At 54.0% G+C, this 17,495-nt stretch overlaps 2 protein-coding genes across 2 annotated transcripts; one reads left to right on the top strand and one right to left on the bottom strand.

Moving 5' to 3' along the window:
* The first annotated feature begins 67 nt into the window (after window positions 1-67).
* TGME49_254220 (hypothetical protein) lies at window positions 68-8,418 on the top strand. The gene is made up of 9 exons (XM_002369435.2): window positions 68-464; window positions 989-1,415; window positions 2,075-2,178; window positions 3,062-3,159; window positions 3,432-3,500; window positions 4,323-4,449; window positions 4,854-5,122; window positions 5,643-5,864; window positions 6,525-8,418. The coding sequence occupies exons 1-9, from the start codon at window positions 435-437 to the stop codon at window positions 7,657-7,659; spliced, it is 2,481 nt and encodes an 826-aa protein (XP_002369476.1). The 5' UTR covers window positions 68-434; the 3' UTR covers window positions 7,660-8,418.
* Window positions 8,419-8,650: 232 nt separating this feature from the next.
* TGME49_254210 (RNA recognition motif-containing protein) lies at window positions 8,651-17,147 on the bottom strand. Its single transcript, XM_002369434.2, has 7 exons — window positions 16,489-17,147; window positions 15,949-16,027; window positions 15,487-15,608; window positions 14,458-14,825; window positions 13,777-13,956; window positions 10,770-13,192; window positions 8,651-9,851 (listed from the first exon to the last, which is right to left on the bottom strand). Exons 1-7 carry the CDS (start codon window positions 16,571-16,573, stop codon window positions 9,737-9,739), a joined length of 3,372 nt encoding a protein of 1,123 aa, XP_002369475.1. The 5' UTR covers window positions 16,574-17,147; the 3' UTR covers window positions 8,651-9,736.
* Window positions 17,148-17,495: the final 348 nt, after the last annotated feature.

The following is a 17,495-nucleotide window of genomic DNA, read 5'->3' as shown; positions in this document are numbered from 1 at the left end:
GTAGGCACACCCGGGTGAGGAGGAATTTCGCATCTCGGCCTGTTTCATGGTCATTTTCGCGCCATGAGTGATACTCTGCTCTTCTCCGTCTCCTCTTTTTCTCCATTTCCGGGTCTTGAAGAGCAGAGGGGTGGGTCTCGCGTCACCTCTCCTCGTTGCTCTCCCCTCTTTCTCGCCACAGAGCCTGGCCTTGTGCATCGATCCCTTCATCAGCGGAGATTCTCTTATCGCGTCGGTGGCCGAAGGAGCTTGAAAAACTTGCCTCTTTCTCTTTTTTCACCACAGCTGCCTTCTCGCGACTTGCTTCATCTGCCATCCAATCACCTCTCGCGAGCCTCTTCTTCTTCTGGCCTTCTGGCCTCGGCTGAGTTGTTCCTCTTCGTAGGATTCGAGTCCGGCCAGGAACTGAACAGTCTTCACAGCATTTTCCTACGATGGACAACCTGGTGCGAACCGAGGAAAGGGTGAGACAGGCTGTTGTCCGCTAAAGTCCGAGCAAAGAAGACTTCGACAGGACAACTACACGGTGAAGCGCCACCAGAATAGCTTTCCAGAGCTTCTTTCAACACAGTGGATGCCCTTGCAACCTCGAGCATCTTTCTCCCTGCCCTCTTTTTGTTTTCTACCTCTCTTCTGCTCTTCCATGTCGCGCTCTCTTTTCCTCTTTCTCGCCTTCCACATGTCCTTCTTTCTGTTGTCTCTGTTTCTCTCTTTGTATGTCTCTTTTCGACTTCCTCCTCTTTCACCCGTCATCCCTTTCCGTCTCTGTCTCCGTCCTGTGTTTCGTCGGCCACTCATCAAACCGCTCTTTTCGCTTTCTCCGTTTCCTCTTTCTTTCTCACGCTGCCGCTCTCTCTCTGCTTCCTCAGACCCTCCGCATTGAGTTCTCTTTTCTCCCCTCCCTTATGCAATGCTCTCCCTCCTTCGCTTCCTCCTGATATCCTCGGCCGCTTCCTTCTTGTGTCTCCTTCCCTGTTGTTGTTGTCAGACGGCGCACAACGCGGAGGCGAAGGACGCTGAGGAAGAAGACTTCGATTTGTACGAAGGAATCGACGCAGCCGACCATCTGATCGCCGGTCCCGCCTCAGCGCTTCCCGGAGCGTCCCCCTCGCAGGCCGGCGACGTCCTCCTGACTCCTGCTTGCGTTGCTCCTGACGAGGAGCGCCTTGTCTCTTTCGCGTCTCTCCCGGAGTCAGGGGAAAACGAAAAAGAAGAAGACCTCGTCCTTCTCAGCGGAGAGATTGATCTCTCCCTTTCTGCGAAAGCGCCGCGGCTTTCCCGAACGCCCGCCCCGTCTGCAGGGTCGCCACGGATCGCCAGGGTGTCATCCGGACTCGGACGAGCATACACATTCGAAGCTGGGAACCTCGGAAAAAGAAAAAAGATTCCAGCGGGACTCTCCTTCACTCGCATCGGTCAGAGCACTCCAGAATCATCGACAACAACAAAAGGATATACACCCGTATACATCATATATATATATATATATATATATATGCGTATGCATGCATTTATATGTTTATATACGTATATACATATGTGAATACGAGTATCTGCAGTTTTTCGTTTACATGTCTCCATCTGTCTATACGTATATCTCTCTCTCTCTACCCTCTATCTCTCTATCTATTGATCTGCCTCCCTCTCTCTATCTGTCTAGCGTATATACATATATAGATATATATCTATATACATATATATATATATATATGTATATATATATTTATATGTATACTATAGATACAAGCCTGTGGTGCATCCTGAGAGTTTTTCTCTGGATCGGTGTCTGTTGATTTCTTTCGTGCTGGAGAAAAAGGCAGGTTTTTTTATGTGGTCGGTCACTGTCAGAGTTTCGCTCCGCAAGCGTCTCGTGCGGTGTCATTACACTCGGAGTTTGTTGTCACGGCTCGCCGTTTCAGATGCGCCTTCTCTGAGATTTCGTTTCGTTTCTGGGCAGCCGTCGGCACCGTGCATGCGTCCGTGTGCATGCGAGCTTTCGCTCTCGCGTTGGCGTCACCGGGCTTCGCGTGTGTCTGTCTCCATTCTCTCTTTCGTTGCGTCTCTCCTTCCGCAGAAGTTCCGCTCTTCCTGGGCCCTCCCCCTGCCATTCCCGAGCTCGTGCCAGACGCTGGCGGAGCAACGACGAACAGTCTGCTTCTTCTTGCTCAACTTTCTCAAGTACGCGTTGAATGTTCCGGTGCTTGCCAGTCCACCGAGAACCCCCATTGCATGTTTGAAGCCGTCCTTGCCGTATCGCGTTTTCCTTTTTCCGTCTGTTTGTAACATTTTCCACCCCGGTTTAAGGCCTTTCTTTCTCGACGTTTTTGTGGTCTCTTTTTCTCCCCGGTCGTGGGCTTGTGGCGTACTGCTGGAGCTTCGCTTCCAGAGACGCGTTTCCTTTCTTCTTTCTTCTGTCCCTCGGGAGTTCGCTCTCTCTTCTCCCCACACGGGTTCGGACCGTAGCTGCTTACAGCCTGCAGACCCCTCTGTGCTTTGTCAGTTCTTCTTTACCCTTTTCAGCTCGCTTGCCTGCTTCGTCCGCATGTCGCTGTTTTCCTGGTAGTCTGCTTGCCTCACCTGTCTGTTCTGGTCTCTTGTTCTTCCTCTCCTTGTTCCCGGCTGCGTCTTCTCGCTCGCTATATTGCGCACAATCGCATTTAGCTTGTCCTCTGCCCTTCACCTTTTTGCTCTGCTTCCTTCCTTGGCCCTGCAGTCGTAAACGACTGTCCTGCGTTCGTCGTGAACGGCTTTTCCTGTCTCCTCGCCGTCCTGTCTCTGTGTAGCCTCTTCTCGCGTTTTTTCCCGACCTTGCTTCTGTTGCGTCCGACCTCCACTGGCGGCTTTTGTCCCGCGTTTTCTGGCACTTTCGCCTGTGGTTTTGTCTCTTGATGCGTTTCGACTTTTGCCGTTCGTGCCTCCCTCTCTGCGTTCGCCTCTGGCGTCCGTGTGATTCCGCGTTTTTTTCTCACTTCGCTTCCATCCTTTCCCTCCTCGCCTTATTGGCGCCTTACCTCCGCCACTCTGAGTTCGCTGCTTTTTCAATATTGCACCTTTCCTCCAGTGGCAAACCGACATTTCGATTCGAGAGGCCGCCGTGCAGTTTGGTCGCGTCCGCGCGGTGCGGATTTTCAGCAACGCCTTCGACGGCCGTTCCTCAGGGTAGGTCTTAGTTTTTCCTTTCTCGTTTTTCTACTTGTTTTTCCGTTTTTGCTTTTTGATTGCCCCCACACAAAAATGCAGCTTCGGAAAGGAACCAGGTCTCTCCTTTCTGCTCTCCCGTCTTCCTCGATCTTTTTTTCTCATGAAGCGAACGGTCGATGCGTACCTTCCTTTCGGCTCTTCTCTGTCCTCTTAGACGTCTCGCTTCTTTCCTACAGAATGCCTACGAAATCCCCAGAACGGCGCCTTTGAGCTTTTCTGTGTTGTCGCAGAGTGGGTCTCCTTCAGTTCGTCTCCGGAGAAGATGCGGCGCGGGCGGTTTCTCAGGGCCTCGACCAAGCGTAGGTGTTCGCCTTCTGTCCGCTCTGTCTCCTGTCTCCTCGTTTCAGTTTCGCTTTCCTGTGATTCTTTCTCCTCTCTTCTTGCCCTCGCCATGTCGCTTCGCTTGTCGCCACGCTGTCGCATCCCCTCCGAAGGATGTGGACGCAAGTTTTCATGTCGAATGCCCATTCTACGACATGCACCTGCCTGCTGCGGTTTCGTCGAACTTCATCGATGGTTTACTGGATTCTTTTCTTTCTCCCAAAAATGCGGCTCTTTCCACCCTCTTACGGCCAGTTGTTCCATCGGGCTCTCTGAGTCTGCCTGGCCGTGGACAGCTGCCGTTTCTCTTCGGCTTCCCGTTCTTTGCTTCCTCTCGGCCTTTTGCAAGCTGTCTCCTCCGTTTCGACTTTGGACGTTCGCCCTGTTTATGTTTCGCCGCTCGTCACGAATGCATGCAGAGAGTTTGAGGGACGAACTCGCGAGCAGGTTAAATCCCCCTTCGTATTTCTCTGGCGTTTCTCATGATTCGCGTCATTCGTGCTGCACTGACGTTCTCAGTCTCTGCCGCGCAAACAGTCATGTCCACCAATTTTCGTCTGCTCCTTGTCAATGAGGACGCGGCTCACGACATATGCTTTTCGCTTTCTTTATCTCCGTTCTTCCTCGACGCTTGTCGCTGCTCTCTCCCCTTCCGCGCCTCAGAGTCGTGGGCTCGATCGACTGCAGTGCTCGATGTCCCCAGCGTTTCGCTGTCTCCGTTTCTGTCTGCTTTACGGTACTTTCTCCATCTCCGTTTCTGCTGCTTTCCTCTCCGTCTCTTCTCTTTCCTCTCTTTGCAGTCTGCAGGCCAAACAGCACGGCCCCCGCCACGTCAAAGTGACCGTCGTGCCTTCTCCCATTGTCGAGGAGCTCGATGCATGTGATTCAGTTTCCTGGACAGGAGGCGGCCCTATCCCCGATCAGCTGGTGAGGCAGTTTTCCGACGTCGTCATCTTCAAGCGCATCTTTCGATGTAGCCTTTTATCGGCGTATTCGTCATATTTATACTCCTTAAATGGGTCTTTCATTTTTACTGGGAAAAGCCTTGAATCAAAGGGACTTTACTTTCACATCAGTATCTCGTTTGTCTCACGCTTCTGGATCGCGCCTTCTTCATTTGACCTGTCCTCTTTCCTTCACCCTCCCTCTGTCTTTTCTCACATTCTGTTCATCCGCCCTACGCCTTCCTGTGCGGTCCTGGCCGCGTGCCTTTAGCGTTGCCTTTTCCGGTTCCTGTCGCCTGTGTGCTTCACCCTGACCTCCCTGCTCTTCTGTCGACTCCGTCGACGATTCACTCCGTTTCTGCCGTCTTGTTCTCTGCTCATTTGCAGCTGAGGAAACTCTTCCAGCTGGCGGGTCAGGCGATGCCGCCTCGCGACCGCAGCGCCCTCGCGGCTTCGTTCTTCTCTGCTCTCGTCTCATCACATGTCGAGCTCGACGGCGCCTCTGCGACCGCGGTCGAGGGTCCTCGCGGCGGCACTGCGTCCGTTGGAGGCCTCCAGAAGCGTGGAGACGCGCCGACGCTCGCGAATGCAGGGCGTTCTGCCACCACCGGCCCAGGGCGAGGCTCCGCCGATCCCCTCGGAGCTGCCCGCGCGCTGTACGTCTGCCCCGAGACCTTTAGATTCGTGAAAAGGCAGTTTAGCTGGCCGTGACATGTGATGTGCAAATATCGGGTGGTACAAAAACTCCCCCTCTCTTCTGACTCTCGATATCCTCGTGTCCAGCGATTTCTGACGAGACCTGCGGAGGGACATACGTCAGTCCACCGCATTATAAAATCTGAGGCTTCTAATAAAATATATATATATATATATATATGTATACGCGGTTGTGTACTCCTGCGTGTATCCACAGTTGTATAGGGATGAGCGAGTGCAGACCTCTTCATAATATAGATTTGTGCTTTTATTTGTGGACTCTGTGGGAACTTCTGTGGTGGTTGAGTGCGGTTTGATCTTGTCCAAATGGTACTCTGGTTGTCCGGGTGCGTCGCGTTGTGTGCAGGGATCGCTTTCAGTTTCTCGCTTCGCTGAAGTACTTTTCATGCCGACGTTTCTGAGGCTTCTCCATTTCTAGTGCCCCTGTCCGTCTCCGACGAATCTTTGGTTTGTCTGCAGCTTTCCGTGGCTGGACCCAAAAGTCCTGCAGGTGATCCAGGAGAGCGTGGAGAGTCGCGGATCAACGCGCAGCCGCCGGAGCTGCGAGTCGTCGTCCAGTGACGAGGAGGAGTCGAGCGACGAGGAAGAAGGAGGCAGTCTCGGAAGCGACTCCGGAAAAAAGGCACATGCAGTGTCTGTTCCTCCCCCTCGTCAGAAGGGCAAGAGTGGAATACGGGCCGAGTAAGTGGAGGACTCAAAGCGAATGCTTCCTGTTTGACTCCACAGCGATCGTGGAAGACCTGCATGAATTAGCCGCGGAGTGGCAGGAGTGCTTTGAGTGTCTTCGTAGAATCTCGGGGAAGCGTCGACATGCATGCAGATAGAGCCCCTCACAGCGAGACAGGCGGCCGCGGGAAACACAGGGGACTGGATGAAGAAACGCAAGCCGTCTTTGTCAAAAATTTGAACACTTGGCAGCGGTGAACATGAATTACAAGAAAGTCTATGCTGTCAAACAGCTGTCACTTGAAGTCACGGATTCGTCAGATTCCAACAAGCGGTCCTACCTCATTGGTATTGTGTGTGTGCGCTGCATACATACCAAGGGGGAAAGAGCTGCGTTTAGATAAACGACGATGCATGAAGAAGAAGGAGGGTGAGGTAGGAAATCGGAAAACGAGAAACAGAAATGAAAAGAAAGGACCAGGCGCCTTCTGGCGATGGGGAGAACTGGACGCTGTGTCAGCAGAAGGCTCTCCGACCCACGACTGGTGGCGTCGAACTCGTCAGACGAGACCCCGAGGCTTTTGCCTACTGCTTCACTCTGGTGTGCAGTGACACCGTTTCTTCGGTAATCCTTTTTGACTTTCCTTCGTCCGCTCTTGTCTTTGTCTCTCACAGGGCCTCCTCACCTTCGCCTGGCTCAGGGAGCGCCGGGCGGCCTTCGGCCTCTGCGATGCAAGGTCCTCAGGCGCCTCAACGGCCTCCAGTATGTCCGTCAGCAGCACAGGTTGGGGGGGCTGCCCCGCTGCCTCCGGCGCCTCTGTCAGCTCCTCCCTCGTCTTCTTCCTTTTCTTCTTTTCCTTCTTCCTCCTTTCCTCCTTCCTCCTTTCCTGCCGCCTCGTTCTCCTCTCCCTTTGTGCCTCCCCCGCCTCCACCCCCACAAGCTCCTGGAGGTGCGCAGCATCCGCCGCCGCCTCCGCCGCCTTCGGAGGTCGCGTCTGGAGTCCAGCAGGACGTATCTGCGTCGCATGCCTCGGCGGCCGCTGCCTCGCACAAGCCGTTCGAGCGACCGGCCGCGTTCCTCGGGTGTCCGGCGACGCCTTCGAGCTCGGCATCCGCTCAGCACTCGTCTGGGAACGCGGCGCATGCGTCGTCTTTCTCCGGCTTTCCTGCCGGTTCCGCGCCTCCTTCCATCGTTGTTCTACCGTCCCCACCAGGCGCCAGTCAGCCAGCAGCGACTCGGCCGGCGCCACAAAACGCTTCGTACGTTTCGCCGGCTTCCTCCTTTCCTTCTTCGTCGTTTCCTTCTTCTTTCTTGGCTTCAGGCTCCTCCGCGTCCTACGCTCCCGAAGAGCCGCGACGAAGCGGCGGTGTCGCAATGCTTCGGCCGGCGCCGAGGCCGCAAGACGAACGGCAAAGTCGACATGAGGACTTCAGCTTCCTTTCCGCTTCAGGTCAGAGCGAAGGGCCAACTCCGAGCTCCGCTTTCTCTTCTCACTCTGCGGAGCCGGCACACGGGACCTACGGCTCTAACGCCTATCCTCCGTCTTCGTATGCTTCCTTCTCTGCCTCCCGCGGTTACGCGGTACAGTCGCCTTATCCCCCGGGGAGCGCAGGAGAGGCCGATCGCCTCTGCAATCGAGGAGGCTTTGGAGACTCTGGAGTAGAAGCGGACAGAAGAGATGCAAAGGCTGAGGCAGGTGCCGCCGCCGTCGCGCATCTCAACAGGCTTTCGCATCCACCCGCGGTCCAGGGGGCACCACCCCACAGAGCTCAGGCGGCTGCGAAAGTGAAGAGACAGAGACAATTTTGATATGTCGAAGACGTAAGGAGAAGGCCCGTGAGACAGAGTTGAAGCGAGCGCTTTGAGGCAGCACGCCACACCGCGCGTCTGTGCGCCGAGAGGTTTCGCTCAAATTCGACCAAGGGACGAAGCTTGAGACAAAACGCCGGGACTTGAGAAACCAGCGGGAGGTTGTGAGGAGGGTCTTAGGAACCGTGGAAGGCATGTGCGAAAGCAGGAAAAACAGGCAGAGAAGCCAATAACTTCCTTGCTGCATGTCAAAAGGCGAGGCCAGTCTCACATGTCTGCAACAGGGAAATCATTCGACCACCCGCTCGAACTTTTGAAGTTTACAAATGCATGTATCCACCCGCCTTGGAATATCTGCCATGTAGGACTGCTGTACACATAAATCTTATATACATATGTTTACGTATTTATATAATTTTATATATATATGTATATATATATATATATATATATATGGCTGCACCATTTGGTGTGCCGGCACCGTCTTCTCAGCTTTTCACGCAACTCGAGGGATATGTCTCTCGCGTAAGCACTGAGGACTCGGTGGAAATGTTTGAAATATGACATGTGGTGAGGCTAGAGGTGAGAGTTTCTGAGATTGGCGAGTCGTAAGACGAACTGTATATCAAGTAGACCATCTCTGTTTCGTCACTTTTTTGCGGTGAGGTCTCTGCTTGTTAAGCGACGAGTGTCGATGCCCTCCCTAACCCTGCCTTTTCAACTCAGACCAGTGAAGTGTGGTGATCTGAAGAAGTGTGGAGTAGCGAAGGCACTCTCCACTGATCTTTATTCTGTAACAAATACGAATGAAGTAGCAATTATATTCGAGAAAATACGAATAAAGTAGCAATTATATTCTTCGAGAAAATACGGATAAAGTAGCAATTATATTCCTCGAGAAAATACGAATAAAGTAGCAGTTATATTCCTCGAGCAGCACTTCACAATATTCGTTAAATATTTGTGCGACGCTTGTATTGCGTAGACTTTTCCCAGGCGGCTCCTATGAACAAGCCGTGATCGGCGTGGAGACATCACACAGTGCGCGCCAGTTTCCAGATGTCTGCAGCCGTCACATGCCTGTGTCTCTCTTCGCGAGACACACAGGAGTCACAACGCAGAACAAACAGAGACTGCTGCCAGAGACAGCGAAGCAAAATCGAAAAGTCCAGAGGCCGAAGCAGAAGGTGAAGCGCCTGTCTCGCGCCCGAGTGTTGTCACGCAGCTGATGCCGCCGCTTGAAAGAGAGCGCCAGACGTCTCGGAAACCATTTACGCTTCGCCTGGCAGCTACGGGTGGAAGCAAGCTGCCATCTCACAAACCAAAGAACCACAACTTCCCTCAGAGGGTGTGCAGAGCAGCCAGCTTGGCACTTCAGAAGCATCAGAGAACATCAAAATGAAACAGAATGAACCACACCCGAGACTGTCTCGACTTCCAAGTCGACACCGAAGCAAACTCTCATAGACACGAGCGGCAGAGAAACGAGGGGGCGTTCGCTGTCGGCAGAAGCCCCCGAGCACGGGAAGAAGGTTCTACGCGATTAGCCGGCGACGCCCTAGTCGACTGCATACCCGGCTGTACAAATGCCTATTGGAGGGTCCAAGAACGAGCGCTGAGAGCAAGAAAGCACTGTGTGTCGGCCGATGTCTGCACAAAAGGAAGAGTGGGGAGACAAGGAGCAACGGCGAAAAAAAACGAAGGCGTCGGGCAGACACACGCTGAGACGGCGAACCATTTTTTGAAAGGTACAGGCAACCCTCGAACGGACACCGAAAGCAAAGAGGCAACAAAGAGACCGATCGGAAAACCGAGACGGTCTCTGAGGATTGCAGCTGTTCCCGCGGCCTCCTTCCAGCGCAGGGCCTGCTTCCGGACAAACGTCGACCGTCCAATTCAACATCTTCAGTTCAATGCCGTTCATTCAATGCTACACCTTCTGCGATATGTCTTGGTTCTTGTCCACTTTTCTCATGCTGAAAATACTGAGAAGTTGGGAGGAGCTGTTTGCCTCCCTGCCGGCGCGGTGTCAGTGCTTCAGAGCCCCAGAGAGCTCCTCGAAAAATCTCCGCTTCTCTCACAAATCCAGCACGACGCAGCCTCGCTTTCTCAGAGCCTTGCGAATCGAAAGGACCTGACGCCGCTCCGCCTCACCCCACTGGAGCATCTGCAGGGCAGGCGCTGTCAAGATGCTGCGAAAGAGAGAAGACAGACACTCCTGCCTCAATTACCTCAGGGATCAGGCGAGATGTGATCCACCTGACATCCCGAATGAAACGATAAAAAGAAGTCACGTCTACACGAGAGGGATTGTCGACTGGGGGCGGGGGGGGGGGGTCGAAGGCACTGGACGGTTCTGGACTCGACTCACTGAGTACCCTAGGGGCTGCAGGTTTTGTTTGGAGTCAAGTGACACCCTTTCAGGTCGCGGAGCGTCTGTATAGAGGCGATATCCACCATGAATGAGGCCTTCACCACACATGAAGTAGCTATGATGTTTATGTTCTTCACGCTGGATTTGACACCTCGCCCCTCAGGTTCTGCTGCCTTGAGTGTCCTCGGAAATTATAGCACAACGCCCCGCGACCGAATTTGCACGCAACCGCTTTGAACAAAACTTCTGAAGTCCTGCTCAAAAAAGTATGCTGACGTCCAACAAGGAAAGCATCGGTTAACTCGGTGCCAGCGGGCGCGTTCCCGCAAGACGGCGACCCCGAGAACTTTGCCTGGACGCTTGCCTACGAACTCTATAAATTCACAAACTGTCGCTACAGGTTATAGAGGGAATAAACCGAAGATCCTTCCAGCCTTCGATTCTGTGAACCTTGTTCATCTGGCTGAACGTCTCCTTTCGGCTCTGCGCATGCATGAACAGACCGACAGAGATCCTTCGACGCAGCAAGACCCCACGGAACATGAGCTTGTTCCACACAGAGAACATACGCATAAACAAAAGATATTCACCTATTTATATAGACGCGCTTTGGCACATGCGTGCAAGGAACGGATGTGTACGGCATACGCGTTGCTTCCGCCTACACAAACTCACTCTTCGCGTCGCTTTTTTCACGTTGGTGACTTGTACGCATTTCCAGAAACAAAAGGCCTACTTTCTGAGCATTGTCGGCACTCGCATGACCTCGTCGACGAGGGCAGGAGCGGCTTCCTCGACAGCAGCTTCGAGAGCGAGAACCGCCGCGACGGGGTTGTTTGGCACATCGCTGTCTCCACCTACGGCTGAAATGGACCGTTGAGGCACCGCCGCGGGCGCCGATTGCTGTAGCACTTGCGGCGAAGAGACAGATTGAAGCCGACGCGATTCACCTCCCGCGGCAGGCCCCCCGGCGACCGGAGGCAGGCCTTGACGCTGGAGAGAGACCCCCGGCGCGCCCTGTGGGTGTGCGCTTCTTCCAGCTTCCCCAGCTACAGCTGTGCATGCCGCTGCGCCGAGAGAGCTTGAGAAAGAAGGGAGAGAATCCGAAGACGTTCCTGAGAGTCTTCGCGACTTTTGAGGGACCTGAGGAGAAGCCCCCGCGCCGAGATGCGCACTTGGCCCCGCGGCGCCGACCGGACCTGAAGTTCCACGCGTAGCCGGTGAAGCAAGCACAGAGGAAGCAACTCCAAAGAGCGCTCCGCTGCGAGAAGTCAGCGGGGCTTCCTTGATGCCGGTCGTCTGTGTCTGAGGACCTGCAGGCGCCTCTGTTCTTCTTCTCTTGAGGTGCTGCGAACAACCGGCGTCGTCCTGCGGAGAAGCAACGGACATACCCCCCCCTGCTGGCAAAGAAGTGCCTCTGACCGTACTCGCGAGCGGCTGCTGGGACGCTTGAGGTCTCGCGGCTCCAAACGAAGAACCGGGAGACACTGGAGACGCCCAAAGGTCGCCTGGAAGTTTGACAGTTCCCTCTGGTGTGTGGTGAGGACCTCGAGCCGCCCCGCCGGCCACACCGCCTCCGTCGACATTTGCTCTCTCCACATAGTTCTGGCTTAGCCCCCTTGACGCTTCCTCAGCACTCGCGAAATCAGGCCGAGTCGAAGTCGGCGGAGTCGACGACTCTCTTCCGGGAGTCACAGGAGAGAAGTTATGAAACGCCGCGGCGCCTGCACGCGCGGGAGGCGGCGCTCGTGTCGGGAAGGCTCCGGGGGGCTGGGAAGCACCTGCAGGGCGAGGAGGCCTCAGGGGAAATCCAGGAGGATTTGCGAGCAGCGGCTTGCTGCGATCCTCGAGTTCCGGAACCGTCTGCGTGGAAAGAGCCTTCCCCGGCAGCTCGCCGGCGCCGGCGAAGGGTGCCGGCGCTGGAACGCGACTTGTGGCTCCAACGGAGAGACACACGCCTCTGGCAGGGGCCGGGACGGAGGGAAAGCCAGACAGGAGTCTCGAGGACTCAAACGCTGCTTCTCGCCCATTCCGAGCCAAAGGAAAGGCAGGCGGAAGCTGCGGAGTGGGGAGGAGCGGCGGAGCGCTGGAGCAAACAGAGGCGGCCCCCCCAAGAGGTGTGGACGCGATAGGCGGGGTGTCTCCACTCTTTGTAGAGGGCCAACGGGGCGAAGCCACAGTGGGACTTGAACCAGAGGTGAGCAGACTCGCACCTGTCGATGGGGGGGGAGCTCGTCCACTGCCTTGACTAGTCTCGCGCTTCTCTTCGCTGGCCTTGGCCTCTACATTGTGTGGAGACACACTGGGTCTTGTCACGCCTTGCTCGGTGTCTCCTTTCGTGTCTCCACCACTCTCTTGGGGGGTCTTGTCGCCTTCACCCGCGCCGCTCGCCTCTGTGGTAGGGGGCCGCCGAATGGGCGACGGCTCGCCAGGAGACACAGAAACAGCAGGAAAGCCTTCGGCCAACGGCTGGCGCAACTGAGCCTCCTGCGGCTGTGTCGGAAGCGCGTCAGGAGCCGCCCCGGCGTCTGCCCGTTTAGGCCCGATCCCCCTGTCAGGCGACCCCGGGGGAGCCCGAAACGAAGCTCCGGAGACAGCAGAAGCAACTGGCGAGGAGACAGAGGAGACTTCCTGGGAGGAGACGGAGGAGACATCCTCGGAGGAGACGGAGGAGACGCCCTGGGCGGACACGGAGGGGACAGCCAGAGAGGGGACAACAGAGACGGCCGGAGAGGGGACAGAGGGATCAGCTCGGCTGGAGACAGCTGACTCCGTGCAGGCCAAGGAGGATGACAGACCTCCCGAGGATCCAGCCGAGACAGGAGGCGCCTGGGGCCCACGCGCGGGCGCAGAGCGCGACGGGGCCTGTGTGGGCCTGCTGTCTTCGGAGACAGGCGCGACGCCACTAGAAGGAGACGCCCCACACACGCGCTGGAGCTGGCCGCCACCACTGTAGCCGGATTCTTGAAGGGGCGTTTGATCAGGAGACAAGTCAGCAGCAACAGTTTCTGAGGAGGACTCGGGAGGCAAGAAAGAGGCGTCGAGGCACAGAGAAGAAGCGAGAGACGCAGGGGATCTCCCCCCGCAGAGCCGAAGCTCGAGCGACAGCCTGTCGATGAGGATCTTCCGAGCTGTTTCCTGCTGTGCCGGGGACAACGGCTGAAAGACAGGTCCACAGGTGAGAAGGGTGGAGAGATGGGTGGTGCGTTCACTGACGAGAAAAAGAAGAAACGAACACAAAACGGAAAAGACAGACGGAAAACTTACACATCTTACACGAAACGCGTCGGGAATCAGACGCAAGTGCTCGTTCGCAAAGGCTTCCAGGAGACAGAAACATGGAGGAAAGTAAAAGAACCTCCTTCAACGCTCACGTGGGCTCCCGCCTCTCTCACGAGAAGCATAGGCAACTTCACATAAACATGCATAAATATATGTGCATACGCGTACTGATGGACATTCGCATATATACATATATATATATATATATATATATATATATATATATATTTATACATTCGCAGGAAGATATTGCATAATTGTCCGCATAAATCCATACTAATATGCAGGTACACACACAGATAGATATGCACATATACATGTAAATTTTCATGTATATAGCGCCTCTCTTTTTGTCAACAGATATATATATATATATATATATATGCATATCTATATTTGTAGGGCTTCCTTCTTCGCAAACATATGTAAATATATAAATGTATACGCATTCAGCGGCTTACTTCCAAGTTGAGAGCTTCACCGGGAGTCATGTGCAAAGCGAGTTGAGCGTGGAGGAGACCGTGGCAGAGGAGCGGATTTGCGCTGAGGGCCTTGCGAGCAGTGGCAGGCATCTGCGCACTGAGACTCTGGATTTCCTCGAGAATCGCTCTAAGGTCTCCTCGCGTTAGCTTTGACGCAACCTGGAATCCGAAGGAGACAGCGCCCCGCGTACAAGCGAATCACAGTTTCCAACCTACTGTGGAGCTGGAGCCTCAGCTGCCGAGAGCAGAGACCCCTCTACAAAGGGAGACACCGGGAAAGAGACGGCCAGACTGAACTAGCCCCCGGAGGAAATCGTAATCCATTTACAAAGGAAATCGGCTACGGCTTGCAGAAAACCACTCCCTTCTGACCACAGTCAAAACATGCACGTAAATCTCTCGAGAAAAGTGAAACTACGTCGTCTCCCGATGGTCCTGGTTTTCTCATTATCTGTATAAACAGATATACACAGCTTCCCTTAAAACTGCGCATGTATACTATATATATATATATATATATATAGACAGAGAGAGAGAGCAACATCGCTGTAGAGCTCCAGCTGTGAGTGTGCTCTCAGTAGGATAGGTAAACATGTAAACAACTATATATATATATATATATATATATACAGAACGAGAGAGATAGAGATCGAGATTTACCTCTAGAGCTCCTTGTGTGATAGTTCCATCGGGAGCAAATACTTTTAGTCCACTGAGGCGAAAATGTCCCTCGTCCGAACCGTGTGGCTCCGCCGCATGCGTCTCTTCTTCATCGGGGCCGCTCGGGCGCCCTCGGCTGCTCTGGGCTCCAAATCGTCGGTCCGAGGCGGCAGAGGGCGCGCCTGGCCCCCCGCGCCCCAGGGAAGGGGGTCGCTGAGGCTCTGAGGTTGCGTCCGCGAATTCCAGAGGCTGTTCTCTCTCCACCGAGGCAGAAGGAAAAGCTGCGCTGCGTCCTCGTTTCCCAGCAGCTTCCCCTCTCTGCTTCTGCCGCTGCTTGTCGTCGCACCACTCCACCCGCAGCGTTCGGCCTATAAAGAAAAAAAACCGGAATCTGCTGCAGAAACATTCCATGCACCAGGGGAGTCTACAGGCCCACACACCTACGGTGATATGTATAAACGTGAATCTCTATCATATATATATATATATATATACATACATATATATATGCATATATGAGGAGAGAGAGATGTATGGGTCTATACTTATATATATATATATATATATATGGGGAGGCGGGGAAAGAGAGGTAAAGAGGATTGAGAATGGAAACATGGCTCAGCGTTGGAGGGATTGAGGTCCGCCAGAGACGCTGTGGTCTGAGAAACAAGGGGAACTTGAGCCTGCATGCGGAAACGCCTCCACGAAGACTGTCAGGATCTGGCAGTCGAAACATAAGATCGCTCGAGAACGATGCATAAAAGCTGTGCGTGTTTCCCACGGATACACCTACACAGGAGAGGAAACGGACAGAAGGTATGTCCATGCAAACATGCACTCCTGAGATTGTGTATGTACATGTATCTCTGCGAAACATGAAAGACAGCATGGAGCCTGTCTGCATCTACGGAGGGGAACATGGGGACGGACGACATGTCTGCCTAGCGCGCGTCGAAAGGCCGACGGATGCTGCTTTTGACCTGAGGAGGTTCCAGGCACAGCTAGGAAATCCATGGTGGGGAAGGTCACCTTTGAAAACGCGATAATCGAGAACGGAGAAAAGAGCCTCGCAAGCCTGTTCGCTCTCGAACTCCACATGAGCGAAGAGACTTCTGGGTCTCCCGCCGCCCGTTGCTCTCGAACTTCGAATCCTGAATAGAAGGTGAAAATTCAGGAGATACAGACACCATGTCGGAGACACGAAAACTCCACGAGGAGAGGCAAATGCAGCAAACGAATGAAAGTAAAGAGAGAGGGTATGCACACGATGACGAAGCGAAAGGAGACACCCGAGGCGCCCGCCGACCGGGGAACGAGAGAGCGAGGAAAGTGGAGAGAAAAGACAAGCAAACGTGGAAGTTGAGGACGGAGAGAAGCAAACAGACGTTGGAAGAGACGAAACACAGAATAAAAACGCGTCGACAGATAGGGAGAAGAAACAAGAGCTTGACATTGGGCCGGACAAGAAGTCAAGACAAGGAGGAGACTCACTGGAGAGACCGAACCGGACCGGCCTTCTCGAGCACGGGGCGGAGATCTGCGTCTGTGACGTCAACCGGTAGGTTCCCAACTGCATGCAAGGAGAAAAAATAATCGAAAGGAGGCAGGGGTGCAGCCAGCGAGACAGCGGAAGGAACAGCTAAAGACTGACAGACGCACAAAGAGACAGAGAGGGAGAGAGACGGCGAAAAAAGCCAGAGAGAGCGAAAGATGGAAGAAGACGTCGCGAGGAAAACGCGCTGAGAGAAAAGGAGAGAATCCCGGACCGCTACAGAAGTTCCGTAGAATGGACAGATTTCCAGAGACTCATCGTGAACGAAGTTAAGGAGAAGGATGGGACGAAAAAATCAGGAAACGGCGACGAACCGTGCACAAGGAGGGCAGGTGAGGAAATCGGCAAAAACCGTTCTGTAATGGAAATGGAGAGACGAAAGAGGCGTCTGCTGTCATTTCATCCTTGTTGGAGGAATCGACTGGGAAGGAAATGGTGGGTCTGCCACGGACAAGGAAAATGCTAAGCTCGCATCTTACTGAAAACTTTTTTCTGTCGAGGTCGATCTAGAGGCCGCTCGTCGTAGGAACCTTCTAGGCTCCGTGAAGTCCTTCCCTCTCGCATTTTCGCGATGAAACGTAAGAAAGAGTCTGAGGAGTTTTTCTCTTGTGATCCTCGCCGTGGATGTCTCCTTTGTCCTCCCGTCCTCGTCTCCCTCTCTCCGGCCTCTTCCGCAGACGCGAGGAGTCGAGGAAATTCCCGGGTGTCTGTACACCGAGGGCCGAATACCGCGGAAAACAGAACGCCTGCGAATGTGCTCAGAAGTTCGGGAACGCGAGGAGACAAAGCGCTTGGGTCCCCAGAAAACGCCCGACAACCTCCTCAAACGACAGGGAAGACTGAACCTCCGTTCCACAAGAGCTGCATGCGGCTATTCGTTGGAAGAACATCGAGCTCCACAGAGCCAGAGAAGAAACGGAAGACATACAGGCGAAAAACACAGGGCGAGACTAGAGGGGGGGAAGAAAGAAATGCAGAGAGAAAAAGGGACGACACTCTCGCGCGTTGACGAACTGCAGATGCAAGGAGAAAAGAACTTTACGTCCAGACGAAAGCAGCACGGAAGGAGCGGAATCAAAAGTCGAAGAACAGAACCTCCTCTGTAGGAGAGAGAGCGAGAAGAGAGAAAACAGATGTCTGTTTTATTTCAAAGCGAAGGTAAAAAATTTGCAGCTTGTTTCTTGTTTCTTCTACATTGCCTCTCTCCTCTTTCGCTACCGGATGGCCGCGGCATCTGCCGACGCCTCAAACTGCATGCAGCGTGAGTGTCTTGCTTTTCGAACTTCCTCGGAGGTTGGGTCTCGTCATTTTCCTACCTCTTTAAGGGCGTTTGTTTCCCCTCATCCCCTCCCGCCCCTCTGTCTCCTCTTTTTCCTCTCCTTCCTCGTGAATTTGTTTCTTTTCCATTTCTACTGATCTTCCTTCTGTCGAGTAAATCATCTTTTCTTCCAGTCTGCCAAGACTGTCGATCTGCACATCTGTTGAG

This window comes from Toxoplasma gondii, chromosome III, assembly GCF_000006565.2.
Source record: "Toxoplasma gondii ME49 chromosome III, whole genome shotgun sequence".
Taxonomy (NCBI): domain Eukaryota; phylum Apicomplexa; class Conoidasida; order Eucoccidiorida; family Sarcocystidae; genus Toxoplasma; species Toxoplasma gondii.
The sequence above is the reverse complement of the archived record's forward strand: the minus strand, read 5'-3'. Positions and strand labels throughout refer to the sequence as shown.

Coding starts and splice junctions, on each gene's coding strand:
- TGME49_254210 (XM_002369434.2), bottom strand. CDS start 16,573: ATGCGAGAGGGAAGGACTTCACGGAGCCTAGAAGGTTCCTACGACGAG. Junction 14,826..15,486: donor CGATTATCGCGTTTTCAAAG/GTGACCTTCCCC, acceptor TTTTCTTTATAG/GCCGAACGCTGCGGGTGGAG. Junction 13,193..13,776: donor GTGAAGCTCTCAACTTGGAA/GTAAGCCGCTGA, acceptor CCTGTCTTTCAG/CCGTTGTCCCCGGCACAGCA.
- TGME49_254220 (XM_002369435.2), top strand. CDS start 435: ATGGACAACCTGGTGCGAACCGAGGAAAGG. Junction 3,501..4,322: donor TCTCAGGGCCTCGACCAAGC/GTAGGTGTTCGC, acceptor CTCTCTTTGCAG/TCTGCAGGCCAAACAGCACG. Junction 5,865..6,524: donor AAGAGTGGAATACGGGCCGA/GTAAGTGGAGGA, acceptor TGTCTCTCACAG/GGCCTCCTCACCTTCGCCTG.